This window comes from Mirounga angustirostris, unplaced genomic scaffold (assembly GCF_029215605.1).
Source record: "Mirounga angustirostris isolate CCGP_5_RB_7025 unplaced genomic scaffold, mMirAng1.0.hap1 SCAF_4, whole genome shotgun sequence".
NCBI classification, from domain to species: domain Eukaryota; kingdom Metazoa; phylum Chordata; class Mammalia; order Carnivora; family Phocidae; genus Mirounga; species Mirounga angustirostris.
The window spans coordinates 181,074,743-181,092,308 of NW_026991712.1; the positions used below are offsets into that span (position 1 = coordinate 181,074,743).

General features: G+C 41.8%; 1 protein-coding gene across 7 annotated transcripts in view; it reads right to left on the minus strand.

Annotated features, from left to right (window-relative positions):
- Positions 1-17,566, minus strand: part of VPS13D (vacuolar protein sorting 13 homolog D) — a 246,078-nt gene that overhangs the window by 197,943 nt on the left and 30,569 nt on the right. For all 7 annotated transcript variants that reach the window (XM_045898674.3, XM_045898673.3, XM_045898671.3 and 4 more), the window contains 6 exons: positions 14,925-17,138; positions 13,424-13,575; positions 9,510-10,541; positions 5,730-5,820; positions 4,049-4,175; positions 2,036-2,216 (listed from right to left, as the gene is read on the minus strand). In XM_045898674.3, coding sequence (XP_045754630.1) covers positions 2,036-2,216; positions 4,049-4,175; positions 5,730-5,820; positions 9,510-10,541; positions 13,424-13,575; positions 14,925-17,138 — 3,797 coding nt within the window. The remainder of the gene's footprint in view (positions 1-2,035; positions 2,217-4,048; positions 4,176-5,729; positions 5,821-9,509; positions 10,542-13,423; positions 13,576-14,924; positions 17,139-17,566) is intronic.

Sequence of the window (17,566 nt, forward strand, 5' to 3'; positions counted from 1 at the left end):
CCGTGGCCCAGAAATCCTGCTCAGAGAAAATCTTACACACGTGCACGAAGAGAGACATAGTACACAAGAGCAAAACAGGTAAGCAACCAAATGTTCAACAGGAAAATGGATAAATCTGTGCTACACGCAATGAACTACAACAGTGAAATTAAATGAAAGGCCATCATGTGTAACAACCTGAATGTATCTAACTAAATGAAAATGAAAAAAAAGTAACAGAACATTAAACACAGCTTAATGGCATTTTCATAAAGATCAAAACAAATGAAATAAGATATTATACGGGAACTTTTTTTTAAGGGACCATAAGACCCAAAAATCAGGAGAACAGTTACTAAGGAGACAGGAATAAGATGGGGAAGGAACACGTGCAGCAGCATTAGCAATGTTTTAATTTTTATTTATTTCCTGAATGTTCGTTATCATACTTTGAAACTGACATGCTACCAATATTCTTTTATATGTGTCAAATAATAAATTTGTTTTAAAAGTTTCTAAAAAGAAAAAAGAAGGTTACATATTCTATCATTACAACCATGGAAACATGCATACGGAGAAATTTAAAAAACAATGAAAACAAATTAAAATATACCTGGGGTACTAGGACACTGATAAGACTGATCCTTTTTTCCACATTCCCTATAATTTGACTGTGCTTTTATATATAGATATATATCTATATGTATACAGATAAATATATTTTTTTAAACTAAGTAGGCTCCACACCCAATGTGGAGCCCAGGATGGGGCTTGGACTCACAACCCTGAGACCTGAACTGAGATCAAGAGTCGGAGGCTTAACCAACTGAGCCACCTAGGCACCCCTGTGCTTTTATATTTTAAAAAAATATATATTCTCTCGAAGATATACAGGAAACTGGTAACATTGATTATTTCCAGGGAGAGAAACTGGGTGGCTGAGGAAAAGTAATTGAGAAGGAGACTTTTCTCCAAATGTCCTTTTACTTCGATTCTATATTAAATCAATATGTAACATATTCAAAAAATTTAAATAAAGTTAGACTTTTTAAATGTTGTCACTATAAAGACCGTAACTCTTTATTTAATTATAATCTTTTACCTAATGAAGCTTAAAAATAAATAAGTTTTACAAAGGACTGCATTGTAAACGTTTTCTGTGGTTCCCAAACTGTGCCAAGACACCACAAGATGCTGCCACACACGTGCGTGCTGCCAGGACATTTCAAATTTTTGAGGCAAACACATTTGTTGGACACTGCACATACTAGACTGAGGTAGTTCACGTTCAATGTTAGATCATGCTACATTCCTTCCAATGATGTCACATCTTCGCGAAACTGGGTCTTTGGCAGTTGCTGTGATAAAAAGCAAGGGCCGTAAGGCAATGAATGAGAGCTGCCGTGTCCAGCCTGTCCCAAGTCTGAGAAGCTGTACGGTGCCCAAGGGGCACTTGCATCCCTGCTAGCAAGTAATTTATTTACAAATGAAATAAAAATATTAGTCTTTCACTTATGTGTTATTTTTTTAAACAGCTACTGAGTCATTAGGACGTGTACGTACTTGTTTAGACTTTACTATTTTTTAAATGGAAAGACCATTAGGTGTGTCTTTTGGCTGAGGACGTGCCATGGAAATAATTCCAAAACACTAAGAGAACCATGAATGAAGAAGTTGGGAACCGCTAATCTATTTGGAAAAAACTCTCTTTACATAATTGATATATTCCTTGGAAACACTTTCCAAGAGAAGTATCTCCACTAGAGTACTAAAAGGGACCAGAAGTCTTAAGTGTTAGCCATAAATTTCGTTTATCTTCTTTAGAGGAAGCTAAAGCTAAACCCTACAGGTCATTAAAACACGACAGAGGGAATGTAAGCTCTCCAATTACAACAAGACTTCTGTAGATAATCGGCTACCCGGAGGACACTAGTAAGCATAAAATTACCTAAAGACCTTTCCTTTTTGCAGTGAAATTTTCCAGACTTCTCTCTAGAGGCTTAAAAGTTCTATTGATCAAACTGGAAAAGCAACGTAGGGAAATGGGCCCTCCTACCGTCTGGCCCTCGATCGCCGCTCGCTGGCGCCCTAAGACATCTTGCAGCTGAGTGAAGTGCTGCACGAAGGCCACCACCTCGGCCTGAAAGCGCTGCGTGTGCACATACTGCACGGAGGCCATCTGCAGGCTCACTCGGATGTCGTGTTCTCTCCGGAGCAGAGGGTCAGGCCGGCCGTATCTGGGAAGAAGCGCAGAAGTGTGACTTGGCAGCCAGATATAAGTCAGTATTGGAAGAAAACAAGCTCATTTAGGGGCTTCCCCTAGAAAACAGCTTCAACTATTGAAATGCCAACCCGCAATCAGGTTTGACAAAGCAAACTCCAATAATCACTCCTTTTCTAAGCTGCGGCAACTCGCTGAGGATGTGAAATCCAAGTCTGGGGTGATGGCCACGGCTATGAACAGGTAGGCAGCCCTGGCACTAGACTCACTCTTGATGCCAGAACTCACTCAGAAGCCACCTGTGGCTCACATCTTTCACCGGGGCCTCTTTCCCTGCCTTTAGGGCAAAGTGATTCTTCCTGCTCAAAGATTATAACAATATGGACTCGAAAGATAACAAAAATTAGACCATGAAACAATGGGTAAAGACCAGTAGGCAACACAACCAATGTTTCTGGGGAAAACGGTCTCCTGGAGGCAGAAAGAGGTCTTCTTTTTACTTCAGTGAAATGTAGGCCAAAGAGGTTTAGCATCTACATTCCAAGACAAATTAGAAAACTTTTATGAATGGTTTTCAATTTAAAAGACATGACATCATAATAATAAATTATATGGGACATAGTCACAGGGGAAAGAAATTCACATTTGCTTAAGCACCTATTTTGTGCCAACCTGATAGCTATGACTTTTATATTAATTATCTCATTTATCATAGAATTACACCACTGTGGTAGGTAATAATATAAACACGTCAATCTATATTCTCAGTAAAGTAGGATATACTTCCCCTGAAAATGAAAAAAAAATTCTCAGACATCTTTGGGGATAGTTTTTCTCAACTCTAGTTAAACATTAGAAACACTTTAGCAAATGTTAAAAAAAAAAAAGAGCACTCCCCTAGAACAGAATATTTGGGGGCAGAGCTGGTTATCTCTATTTTCTAACAGCTCCCCAAAATGTTGAAAACCTACCATTTTAAACTTTCAGCCTTCTGAAGAAACCATTCTTTAAAAACTACATAGGTCTAGGGGGCGCCTGGGTGGCTCAGCTGGTTAAGCTGCTGCCTTTGGCTCAGGTCATGATCCCAGGGTCCTGGGATTGAGCCCCACGTCGGGCTCCCTGCTTGGCAGGAGACTGCTTTTCCCTCTCCTCCCCAGTCGTGCTCTCTCTTGCTATCTCTGTCACTATCTGTCTCTCTCTCTCTCTCAAATAAATAAAATCTTAAAAAAAAAACTACATAGCTCTAAAAATGCCTTCTAAATTCTAAAACTGAAAAGATTTAATATAGATTGTCTTTATACAGAAAAAAAATGTGTAATATAATTTAACATTCACATCTTCAACAACTTTTTCAGGCTGAAATCATTCCAGAACGTTGAGAGCTAGATGGAAACTGATCTTTGTCCCTTCAATATTTAGATAGAAAAACTGATTCATGGAGATTAAGTGACTTGCCTAAGTTCATATAACAAGTCAGCGCAAAGCTGGCATGAGAGCCTAGGCTTTTTAATATTTATTTCGGGGCATCTGGCTGGCTCAGTCAGTGGAGCTTGCGATTCTTATCTCAGGGTTGTGAGTTCGAGGCCCATGTTGGGTGTAAGGATTACTTAAAAAAAAAAAAATCTTAAAAAAAAATTATTCAATCACACACCATCTGTTTATGAAGACTGAGTAGCCTGCTTCAACACAGATCAGTTTTACTATAAATCAGGATTCCCTGCAACTAGATCATATCAATTTTACCTAAGAAGGTAAAATTTTTTTAAACTTTTATTGTTTAGCCAACAAGAATTTGAAGTAGCAAGGAAATATGACGAAATGTCAAATGAGAAAAACTGATATTTTTACTTAAAAGTCTGGAAGATGAGTGCTTCTTCTCCACTTGTAGTGAACCGCTCTCTGTAGAATTCTCCATGGGCTGTGAGGTCACTCAGGGACAGGCTCCCAATGCTTCCCTGTAAGGCCAGGTCTCCGTCTAGGGATGTTAAAATTAGAACACATTCTTATGTATCTTCTTTCATCCTACACCTTAAATATGTCTGGCACAAAAACCGATATACTCATGCCTCAGACTTTTCACTATTTAATCAAATTAAATGTCAAAGGCAAATCTTCATATTCCAATCCACCCACCAAAAACATTTCCCACATTGTTTCAAACAGTCTCAATGCAGAAGTCCAAAGGGGGTTGAAACAATACAGCAATATCATACATTAACCTTTAGAAGGGGAAAGAAATTAAATTAAATGCATACACAAATTAAAGGATAAATCATTTCTAAATACAGACAAAATGGAATCCTTTCGGAGATTAAGACCACTAATTAGAATTAGTGAAATAGCAAAGGGTCTATTAATTGTACTATGGATAAAAGAATAAAGAAAGAAGTGTCAGAGATATGTCAGGTATTCAGGCAACATTAAGTGGGTGTTAGTGTGATTTAATAAAAAAGTGCAATTAATGAGAGAGACACTGGAGACAGATTTAAAACTACTCTGGAATTACAAGAGTGAAACCCCTTGAAGGTGGAAAAGAACAAAGAAGAATGTTAAAACATGTGCACCTGGGATGTGAACCTATGATGAATCATTCTTTACATGGTGTGGATATTAAAAAGCGATACTGCGAACTATTGCTTCCATAAAACAAGTTTTATCATCATAATTAGCACTACAAAGCAATGACGAAGGTGTTATATTCACCATGCTAGTTCAGCTCTCAATGAATTGAAGACATACTTATATTTGACCCTTAATGTCATCTAACAAAAATACCCAAACTTCTCCCAATTTTAAAGACCTATCTCTTCTGAGCTCATAAATTAGTTTACATCAGGCATGAAATCTCAATTTCAGATCATTCCTTCCCCTAAAGACATTCTTGTTTATACTACAGAATCAACATGTGAGCTGTGGTCATCCATTATTTCATTATCTGTTCCTTAAGGAAGGAGTAGTGCTTTATTCACACTTTATAAACCTTTGCTATTTAGAACTGATGTAGCTGATCACTTGTGTTCAACTAACAATTTCAACCTGCAGAGACCTAGTAGAAAGAATGCCAGCTTTGCTACATCCTCCCACCTAAAATCACGCCCCTTACTGATGGCTCCCCTATTATGGCAATAGAGTGAACATATATATACCCTGGTTTCCCAGGTGTAATTATTAATAATGTCCCCTTTCACTCTCAAAATGTCCCAATTTGGACAAAAAATTATATAGTCACCCTCCTACCCAGAGTTTGTTAAAAATTTGTTAAAAATAGGTGCCAGGGCCCCATCCCAACCTAATGAATCATATTTTGGGGATGGGGTGGGCAGAAACATGCATTTTTAACAAGCTGTGCACATGACTCTAATCCATAAGCCGGTATTTGGGAACCACCACCACAAATCATAGCCAGACCAAGAACCACAATCTAAGCCAATGATCCCTCACCTTACTTTGCATGTGAAGACAATTAGATTTGTGAGCAGGAGGTTCAAATTCTCACCAGATTTTGCAAGTTTGATTTCTCCCCACTTACCAATCATTTCCAGGTGTGCCACTAATTTGGATACACTTGCTTTAGCAAGCTCACTGGTGGTCTTATTCAGCACGAGAGAGAGCGAATGAACCTAAGAACGTAGGAGATAAAGCAAGGCAGATCTTACTAGGGGAGAAAAGGCATGTGTCAGGCAAACAGCAGAACCAAATCGAGGAAGATACAGACAGGTTCAGGAAATATGAAGGTAACACTTTTGTGGATGCCAATTTCATTTTAGCTCTCTTTATCAGTCAACCTTAGGAGAGAGCTAATGAGAAAGGGGCTCGACCGGACAACCTAAAACCCAGGTCCTGTGGTGGTGCCTCTGTGCTCACCTCGTCTATACTTCATCAGTGAAACGTGTTACATTATAAAACAATTTTTCTCATTTTTGCATTTGTTTTTCATATTAACTATTCTGTAATATGAATGTAATGTATTGAATATAATCACTCAGAGATTCATTAAGTCCTACCCTAAGAAATCTGTCCAAGCAAAATGATAAATATGATTTAGAATCCTGTTTAATGACTAGACAATTATTTAATAGAAGGCTCTGCTGACCAACTGGGACTTTGCCTAGGTACCACAGTCAAAGATTTTCTTTTCGAGGGACAAGCAGAAATAGAAAAATGCCAAAATCTTCTCTTAGGAACCACATTCCTTGTAACAAATAAATCCTGTATTGTAACACTGTCGTTTCAAATATTCAAAGGACTTCTATATCTAGGATGTACTGAGACAGGTACCTCAGCGTCATCACTGGGGATAAGAGATCAGTTGGGGGGAAGGAAGAGAGGAAAGGATGGAACCGCAATTCACAGTCACTGCGTCCAAGTGCCAGACTCATCCCTGCATCTTCAGGGCCTGCCACTAAGCAGGTGCTCAGTTAAAGTTGGATGAATGATAAGGAGGAAAAAAAGATGGGGGAAGAAAGAAAGAAAGAAAATAACAGGAAGAAAGAGGAACATTTGTAGAGGAAGGCAGAGAAAAAAGGAGCGGATTATTCTAGGCACAGTGGCCTTGAAGACCACAGAAAGCTTGCTGACAGAGACACACAGGTCTCAAGGAAACGAGATTATCCTGAAGGAGGGAAACAGAAAGGCTCCAGTCACTTAATCACCCAAATAAGAAATATAGTGGGGCTAAAAATGCTTTGATTAGAGGAATCCAGCTGTCACCACCTGACCCACTCTTAGCACGAATCCTAGTGTCACTAAAAGTGGGACAACCAGATGCTGCATACCCTTGAACATGATGCAACAGGAAGCACCCAGCGCAACCTATGAACTGTTAACAAAAGTTGAACCTGAATCTGAGGAAGCCTCTAGAGCTAACTTCCATTTCTAAAATGAGAAGATCAAAGAAGTCAAGTGGCACCAGATGGAAACCAAAAGACAAAGCCAGAATGTGGGATACTCCACAGGACACCAACCCAGTTTCTACAAGCCAATGCCATGGGGAGAATAAAGACTGGTCTTCTTCAATTAACAGAGATTTAGGAGATAGGGCAGCAAATGTAACATGTGAACCTCATCTGAACTCCCATTCAAGAGTCACATATCATTTTATTTAATTCTCCCCCTTTTGTAGACAAAGCAAAGTATTCCAATGAATTGCAGAGGTCACAGGGAAGACATGAAGTTTCTTAACTATTCATTTCTCTATAATCCACCAGTCAAAGGGCTACTGAGATAATCAGAAAGATCTGATCACGGACTGGTGAGTGTTACAGAATACGAAGAAATTCTCATTAATTTAGTGAGATGTGGTTAGATAAGAACATGTCCACATTTTTTAGAAATGAATACCAAAGCATGAAGAGGTAAAATGATTTATCTGGAATTTGCTTTAAAATACTTCAGCAAAGGGGCGCCTGGGCAGCTCAGTCGTTGGGCATCTGCCTTCAGCTCAGTTCGTGATCCCGAGGTCCTGGGATCGAGTCCCAATTTGGGCTCCATGCTCAGCGGGAAGCCTGCTTCTCCCTCTCCCACTCCCCCTGCTTGTGTTCCCTCTCTCACTGTGTCTCTGTCAAATAAATAAATAAAATCTTTAAAAAAAAAAAAACTTCACCAAAAAGAGGAAAGGAATAAAGTCAATGTGATGAATCTCAAAGGAATAAAGTCAACGGAAGTTCATTAAACTATTTGTGTTATGTTTTAAAATTTTCACAATAAAAATGTTTTCAAAAATTCTAAAACAGCCCATTGCCAAGGGGCATTATCCACTGTTACTCTCTTGTGAAGCCAGCTACCTCTATCTGTGCAAAGCCCCCTGGAGCACTTCCACACCCAACACTGAAGGGTTCCTGAGGCCCCTCATTACAGGCACGGCAAGATGAAAGTTAACGGCTACAAACACATCAAGTCCAAAACAATGACTGAAGCCTCTCCCGTTGCCATTCATCTGGCTAAACAGAGTGCTGCGATGGCATTCATCCACAGACACTGAGCAGGAGAGGTGACACTGGTTCGGGCCCAACTCTGCCCCGAAAGCTCTTCTATTTCTAGAGGAATGCAGCCTCCCACCAGCTAAGGAAAGAAGAAGACAGTGGCTGAATTGAACATGATTCTCCTCCCTGAAGGCTCCCCAGCAGCAAGTGCCAGTCCCCATTTGCTACGACAAGCAGATGAAGAACTTCACCCCCCAGGCACAGATGGCATCAGCCACTGCGGGGGGGGGCCCCAGGCTCTGGATGGTGCCAGCTCTGAGGACGTGCCCCCAAATGGTCAATGGAACTTAGCTGCTTATACATCTTACCACGCTAGCACACAGAACAGAATAACCTTAAAATCAAACGCTATCTTTTTTAAGTGTTACATCTACAATAGGAGTACCAAGGACAAGTTATAAGTCTGATAATCCACATAATAGCAAAACTATACAAGTTCTCGTTCGCTGAATGCTCACTTCATGCCACGCACTGTGCAAAGGGCCCTGCTCAAGTAGTTATCTCCCTGAATCCTTGCAACATCCCGATGATGGAGGCACCACTCAACACCCCCAGTTCGTTGATAAGAAAATCGGGGGAGAAGAATTAAAAACCATGCCCAAGGCCACACAGCCAGAGGTTACGGCAAAAGTGCCAGGATTCAGGGGTGCCTGGGTGGCTCAGTCGTCGTTAAGCGTCTGCCTTCGGCTCAGGTCATGATCCCGGGGTCCTGGGATGGAGCCCCGCATCGGGCTCCCTGCTCCGCAGGAAGCCTGCTTCTCCCTCTCCCACTCCCCCTGCTTGTGTTCCCTCTCTCGCTATGTCTCTGTCAAATATATAAATAAAATCTTAAAAAAAAAAAAAAAAGTGCCAGAATTCAAACCCAGGCAGTCTGACGTGAGACTTCTTTCTCAGTGCTTGTCCTGTTGCCTCAGTGAAAGCCAACAATGTTCTGAGTGAGCAGGGACAGAGGACCAGAGCCACATTCTAGAGTAGCTACTAGGGGCCAGACACTTGGCTAGGGGCTTTACGTACATTACCTCACTTAGTTATCTTAACTAATCGGATGACAGAAGACCAGCAACCTGAGACTCCAAGACAACAGAGCATTCCACTGAATTGCACAACCCAAAGGAAAGACAAAGGTTACTTAAACCATTTATTCTCCCTGCCTCCAGATGGGATTTATGCTAAAACCTTTTCTAAAATATTAACAGACATCCAGAAGACCATATATAGCTCCTCTGTCAATAAGATCTATTTCCTAGGGTAAATGAACAATGAGTACATTTAAATAAACAAAGCAAAATTCATTTGTAGAACTTTAAGGAGCCAAAGGGGAGTGATACCTTGAGGTCCAGCTTGGTGTTAACTGGATCCTGAAGTTCAGACTCCAGGAGAGCATCTGATTCTGACTTGACGTTTTGTAGAACGTCCTCGGGCAGTACCTTCATTGCGTGGTTGTCTGCAGTGGAGCCAATTCCAAAAAAATCTAGGATCACGACCCAGGTTTGCAGCGTGATCAGCACATCCAAGCAGTTAAAATCAACATCAATGTTCCGGTTAACTCGGTTATAACTGGAAGAGAATTCTGGATGTTTCTTATCCACCAACAATACATTGATATGTACCAAGGAATCATCAAATTTACTCTTTCCAGCAAGTATCTTTGGCTCATCTACTGTTGGAGAAGGGGGTGGGGTCAAGGGACAGTCCTGGTCTTGGACTTCCTTTTGCTTCTTCCGGGATGCCGAGGTGGGTCTTTGATACAGCTGGAAGACATTAGGAGCTTCTTCCATGTGGGAAGGGAGAGACCGAGGCATGTCAGGATACTCCACATTGGATACCGAAGGACAAGACTGAGAAAGATACTCTTTTTGTGCTAAACTAGATGGCTTAGGGGCTCCCCGAGACACCATCAGGTTCTTATATTTGGAATCCGGATTTTTCTCCAGTAAGTCTTCCATCAGCAGAGAGCGCAGGGCAATCTGAATAGATAAAGTCTGAGGATGGTCTTTACTGAATTCCACCTCAAAATCCTGAAACTTTAAGCTCACAAGACCCTGGGCCCCCAAAGTCAGATCTCCACTTAGCTGGACTTGAAGCTCTGATATACAAAAGTTGGCTTGAATCTGGGTAAAAGATTTCACTTCCTTCAGAGACAAGGACTTTTGAGAAGAGTTAGAAAGGCTGGAGTGGCTGAACAACCCATTCTCCTTCCTTTCAATGGAAGGTTCTCCACTGGTACTGAGGGAAGGCAGAGGAGAATTAGGGCAAGGTGAAGAGGTAGCACTGACTGGAAACTTATTCAGATCTTCACTATACACGAGATTGTCCAGCGTTTGTAAAACCTGCTCATACACATGCTTTGCTAACACCACCTGTAGTCAAAGAGAAGAATTCAGTTATTCCACTACTATTATTAATTGCACTCAGATGCACTGGCCACAAACTTCCAGAGTTGATGCTTATGGGTTTTCCCAAGATGTTATAAATTAGCTGAGAGCAGGGACTATCCCTTCTGTTTCTTTTCTGTCCTTAACCTCTCCCTGACCCATGTCTACGGATGAGGCCCTCCCCCTGCCTCCCCCAGCACCCCACAAAATAATCTTTACACAATCAGTGTTCAGTAAGTACTGTTGACTGTAGGCCTGAATCAGTAAAATCACTCTTCCTAATCCCACAAAAACAACTGCAGAAATGGATGGGAATACTGCCAAAAGTCCAATGTGGTGATACCACAGGACTGAGAAACAAGACTCATGGTTCTACAACTCACTGATCATCGCCTGTTAGTGTAATAACCTTTGTTCAGTTCAGCTAAACAAACAGAAAGTGCTTTGTAATGATAATAATAATAAGCCAAGATCACTTATGTTTCCTCTCCCGCTACTTTGTTTTTAATTATAACTTCTTATTAAAAATTTTTTCACACAAGGGGCGCCTGGGTGGCTCAGTCGTCGTTAAGCGTCTGCCTTCAGCTCAGGTCATGATCCCAAAGTCCTGGGATCGAGCCCCACATCAGGCTCCCTGCTCCACGGGAAGCCTGCTTCTCCCTCTCCCACTCCCCCTGCTTGTGTTCCCTCTCTCACTGTGTCTCTCTCTGTCAAATAAATAAAATCTTTAAAAAAAAAATTTTTTTTTTCACATAAGTTTTTTATATACTTATGGGTAATTTTTTAACAGAGGAATTCCAAACAGATACAGAAATGACAGAACTGGAAAGTGACTGTTTTACAGCCCCCAGTTAACCAGTGTATCCCATCAGACCTCATCCGTGGAAGAAGCCCTTATATGAAGGACTGCCAGGGACTTTTACAGTGGACAGACCGGGTTCTCGCACCTGCACACAATCATCACTTTCAGCATTAGTATCAGAGACAACCAAGCATTATGTGCCTCTTGATATAATGCAGTATGACGCACACAACCCCACCGCTGAAGTGTTCTGGCCAAGAAAAAAAAGAACCTGAATCCAGTTAAACCTGTAGAGTTAAGGTACAGTTTACAGGAAATGTGGGAGAACAAGTTGAGTGATGCCATAAACGAACGGCCAGATCCACAATGTGGGATAATCTACAAGGCAACTGACCTACTTCTCAGAACACAATAATAGGGTGGGGAAAAAAAATGAGAGGGAAACTAAACCAAGACTCACACAATGGATCATGCAAATGCAATGTACAGGGTCTCACTAGGATCCACAAACTAAAAGTGAAAAGACATTTTTTTAAATAATCAAAAATGTCTCTGAAATCTGAAAATGGATTAAAATTTATTATGTTACCAAGGAATTCTCATTTCGACATGACAATACCATTATAGTTACGTAAGAAAATGCACGTGGACTACAGAGATACATTCCAAATACATAGCAGTAAAAATGGTATGACTCTGGGATTTGCCTTAAAATAGTTCACCAAAAGGGGCACCTGGGTGGCTCAGTCGGTTGAGCATCTGACTCTTGATTTCGGTTCAGGTCATGATCTCAGGGTTGTGAGATTGAGCCCTGAGTCAGGCTCTGCACTGGGCATGCAGCCTACTTGAGATTCTCTCTCTCTCTCTCCCTCTAACCCTCCCCACACCCCCACAAAAAAAAGGAGAGAGAGAGAGAGAGGAGAAATGAGACAAATGTGGCAAGATATTGATAACTGCTGAATCTGAATGATAGGTACATGAGGTTCATTAAATTATTCCAGTGTTGTGTATGTTTTAAATTTTTCATAATAAAATATTTTAAGATTATTAAATTAATTGTTAACATTTACAATAATTTTTAGAAGAGTTTCATCAAAAACCACAGTAAGTGATTGGTAACCATAAGAACAGTAAGTCAACATAATCCAAAGGAATTCATGCCATATGCTAGACTTAAGGTGAAAAAGGCACCCTAGTAACCACTACTGGTAATGCAAAAGTGTAGCCAAGACGGGAAAGCTTTGGGGAAAGTTCTCTCACCCAGGGACCCATAGTCAGGAATCACTGATGCCAAAAGATACACATGTTCTGTGAACAGCACTCCTGAGTTACCCCAGAGCAGCTGCCAGATACAGACTAGTGATGAGTTACTGCCCCAGGCTAGGATCCACTGTCCTAAGATCCCGCCTGTCCCTGCTTTTTTGTAACGATATGCTCTTTGCGCTCATCCCTGTGAAAGCAGGAAAAATGACACTTTTGAAGGAAATAGGATGACAGCTGTATACACATGTACTCACCACACACACAGGCATACTCACTACCCACAAGCATGTGCACGCACGCGCGCGCACACACACACACACGCAAGAAATCCCTATCCTGGCCCATTTCATTTCAAAGAGGGCAAGACTAAGTCTCCCTTGAGAGGGTCTGTCAACAGCTCAAATAATCAGATTGTTTTACAGGCTGAGCCACATATGACAAGAACTAGATCCTCCTGAGAAAGACAGGCTCTGACTTTTTAAGCAATAACTCTGCTTGTTTTTGAATGCCAACGGAATTAAAGATCTGCCTCCTCTCTCTATAGAATTCACCATTCCGGCACATGAAGAGGGCCAACAAGACTGATGCCCCAGAGATGAAAGGACACAATGAAAAGGCTCCACATTCACAGAACAAGTTATCAACAGTAATAGGCACAGTCACAATGTCTCTTTGAATTTACATATTTTCCTTCTAACATTTTATATATACAAATATATAAGATATGAACATATTAATATAATAAATATAAAGTAAGTATAGGACTTCAACTGCCCAGACATGAAAATCAACAGGTGTTTACCTGAACTGGGTTGACAAATTTCCCTTCAATCTTCATGATGCTAGAAGTTCCCAAGTCATCTGGACTGAGGGAGAACGTCAATTCAGATTCTCTCTCTACAGGGATCTTCTCCAGTTTAAACTGAATGGTAGTGTTGTTCAGGATGTGAAAAGCTGCCATGACAGAGAGAAAATGACTGATTGGAAATACTAATATTTACTGCACTGTTGCTGAAGCGTAGGGTATAGATAGAGCCCGTGCATTACCCTTAGACCCAAAGGGCGGAACAGCCTGGTACCTGGGGTCTATGACTAAGTGCAAACTCATAGCGAGGCCAAGACCAAAACTCATAGCAAAAAGAGGCACAACATAAATTTATGCACAAAAAGAAACAACATTTTTCACGACATGCTCCATTGGGCAGCTTCAAAATACGATGTTGCGAACGTTAATCCAGGCCAGGTCTCTAAGCTTCTCTCATTAGCCTCCCAAGCCAGCCGCTCATACACATACATACTGAACCGCTCATCCCTCCCCAGCTTTCAATTACAGACTGATCCCTCTTACTGGACCTACACCAAAGCCAAGAACAATTATCAGGTTCTAAGTGAACATCTTTTATCCCAAGCAGAAAAAGCAATCTTTTTTTTTTTTATTTATCTGAGAGAGAATGGGAGACAGAGAGCATGAGAGGGGGAGGATCAGAGGGAGAAGCAGACTCCCCGCCGAGCAGGGAGCCCGATGCGGGACTCGATCCCGGGACTCCAGGATCATGACCTGAGCCGAAGGCAGTCGCTTAACCGACTGAGCCACCCAGGCGCCCCAGAAAAAGCAATCTTTAGGTAAGGATGTAAGTAAATTGGTGAATTGACATCTGAGAACCACATATGGAGAAATTCTCAAAGGCATGCATTTCTTCACCAAGAAGTAAAGCCAGGCTTTAGGGCCCACCAGATGTCTGTGGATGTCAAGACTAATAGATTGAACTGTTTGGTTTTAGCAGATCAGATTGAGGACACAAATTCAGGCATTTTATTCCTAGGACCCTGGACCAATCCGTTACAAAAGATGGTAGAATACTGAAAGGAAAATATAACATCCACAGACTAAATTTCATATTCCACTTCTGTCAACCCCTCCAGCTAACTTGGACTACAATATTTAACTAACAAAGACCTACAGCTTACAACTGAAAAAATCAGATGTATTTGACCAAACTAAGTAATACTCCAACAGACTCCACCCTTTGAAGCATCCCTGTAAATGGGCACTCATCCAATGTTAAAGGGGGCCACTTCAAAAAAAAAATTCGTGTTTTGTCAAATATGGTATCCAGTGGGAAAAACAGAAAACATACCAACCTGATATGAAGCATGGTATTAAAATTCTATTTTGATTTCTTAAATATTCACTGGGGATAATTCTAAAAGAAAAGGGTTTTGTTGTTGTTTTAAGCACAGTATCGCATACGCTGGGTTTGGAATATTTCGACAAAGTGAGACAAAAGATTTACACTCCTCACCTTGACCTCTATGCAAAGATTCAAAGAAATCATGGCGGGTGAAGTGAGCTTCCTCCTGACTGTTGGCACTGGCAGACCCAGAAGGAGAACAAAATGCCCGGCTTACTTCAGACCCAGGACCCTCTCTGCCCGTCAACTGGGTGCAATTCAAAGAATATAACTTAATGTCTTTAATTTCTACCCGCAGACGGTCACTTCTGGACTCATCATCTCCTGACACAAAATTCTGGATGAATATTTGTCCCAAGTGTCCCACCAACAACTCAGGACTCCCGGGCTTCCGAGGAATGGACACAACAGGGGATTCAATGTTTATGTTCAAGATTAGCTTTACGGTGTCGGAGTGAGACCCAGAGAGGCCAAACCCATACATTTCATTTTCTTCTAAGATAAAGGACTCCCGAGTCTTCCTGGGCGTTTCAAAGAGTGACACCATCTCACTGTACTCGGCCGTCTTGGTAGCTAGTACCGTAGTGACTTTGGTAGCTGCGCTTTTCAGCATACTTCGAAAATTTTCTTCCAGCTCATCCATGGACAACGTCAACTCCTTCAAAAATTTAGCAGAGTGGTTATAATGCAAGGAGGCCATCTTGAGGTTGAGAAAACACTCCTGTTTAGACTTCTCAACAAAGGTGAAACTCAAAGCTTCGCTGAGGGCCGCATCTTCCATTCTAACAAATACAGATTCAAAGTAGCCAATGTCGCTAACGATATTTTCATAGCCTATGGAATTCCCAATGCTGACAACATACTGGTTCTTAACGTTATCTTGTGTCAAATCCATAAGCTGCAAACAGCCGAGAGAACCATTCATGTCAAATGCGCTGCCCATGGAGACGTTAACTTTGGTGCCACCAATACTCGCAGTCGCAATTTTTCTGCCATATTTCTCGCCATTCGCCATCCCCACTGTCCGAAGGAGCAGTAAGTTAAGCCTGTGGATTTCCACGGCAACCTCGGTGTTCTGTTCATATGTAGCTTGGTAAGTTCCTTCCTCCCTAAAGCTTCTTTCAAAATCAGTCATTAAAGGCTGAGGACTCAAATCATCTTTTTCCTTGGGAAAAGATTTTTGAAGAAAACCAATCAGCTCCACAATTGTCTCCGGATTTAGGATAATATCCAGATTATTCACCTGTAATGAAATCACCTGAAGAGTGCTGTCCAAATTCATCGACGGGCACTCTGAACTCACAAACTGATATTCCAATTTGATGAGGGACTCCTGTTCTTTGGTGAGAATTTTGTCAAGTGAAACACCCATAGTCGATGGGTCATTCAGTGTGGCAGCATTAGTCAGGTGGGCCGCATTGGATCCAGAGACAGGAGACTGGGCCCTGCTATCCCGGAGGCTTCCTGTTGGGATATCAAAGCTCAAGTTCTTATGTGAAGCCATCAAAAGGTCAAAATCAGCACCGTACGTCTGCATCGTGTCCACCAGGAGCAATCCGTGAACGGTCAGGGAGACCTCAACATCGTAAGGCCTCTTCACAAAGTGAGCATTGGTCCCAAACACCTTGAGCACGGAAATGTACCGGCCGTTGCTCTCAACGCCAAGCTGCATGCAGTTCACCTTAAATTCGGCCAGGAGGAGCTGTGACTCCACCAGAACCTCCCGGGTATGCTGCTCCAACATCACAAAGCTCTGGGTTAAATTCATTACTGAGTCTTGCAAACTTCCCCGCTGCCCGCCTTGTGGAAAAATCTTCTCTTTAAACTGAGTGTCCGAAGTCTTCCCTTCTGGGGTGGTCAGGAGAGCAAAGCAATTCTTTAGAGCAGATATTTTATCTTCATTGATGTGGATTTTCAAGTCTGGTAGGCTGCCGGAGAGCACAGCTCCGGGGTACTTGGGATCTGAAGTATAAATCAACCGACGTTCTAACTGTAGGTGAACATTGAATTTCTCAACCACGTGGGTTGGTCCCACATCAATATCCTGGACGTGCTTCCAATTGTCCTTCACTCGTCCAACCATGATCTGGAGGTCCATAAATGACAAGGAGTACCTCTCATACATCTTTGTGCTCATTAGATGGGCCTGAAGCTGCTCTGCGCTGAATCCGACCCCAGAAAACGGAGGTGTTTTCCCTCCATTGCTGCTGCTTGTCTCAGGAGGGGGGGTGTTCGGAGGTGTGGCAAGAGGCGTCTTATATTCATCATCACTAAACTGGTTCTCTTCAGATGCTAGCCCATCCCCACTTCTCCTCTTGGAGTCATCTGCAGATAAAAAAGAGAAGATTCAAAGTATACGTCTGCTCCTTTCTTACTCTTTCCTTTAATGTAAAAATTAAGGAACAAGAGAGAATCGACCAACCCCAATTTAAAAAAACACAGGGATGAAAACTCTTAAGCATGATATTCTGATTTTACCATTTATTCGATATAAACTTATCTAGTAATTTTGAAATCAAAACACAAAAGAGAAAAGATGGAGGCCCGCTGACAGCGGAACACAGGTCAGGGAGCAGAAACCAATGAATGACCCGCCTCCCTACCCCGTCACAAGCTGCTCTCACCAGCCATTCCTGCACCACTCTCCATCATCAGCTGTCTGTTCGCCTTTCCCTGCATTTGTCTATGTGTTCCTTTTGCTCCCCCACTAGAATGTTGCAAAGGAACCCAGGCCTCACCTGCCTTACTCAAGA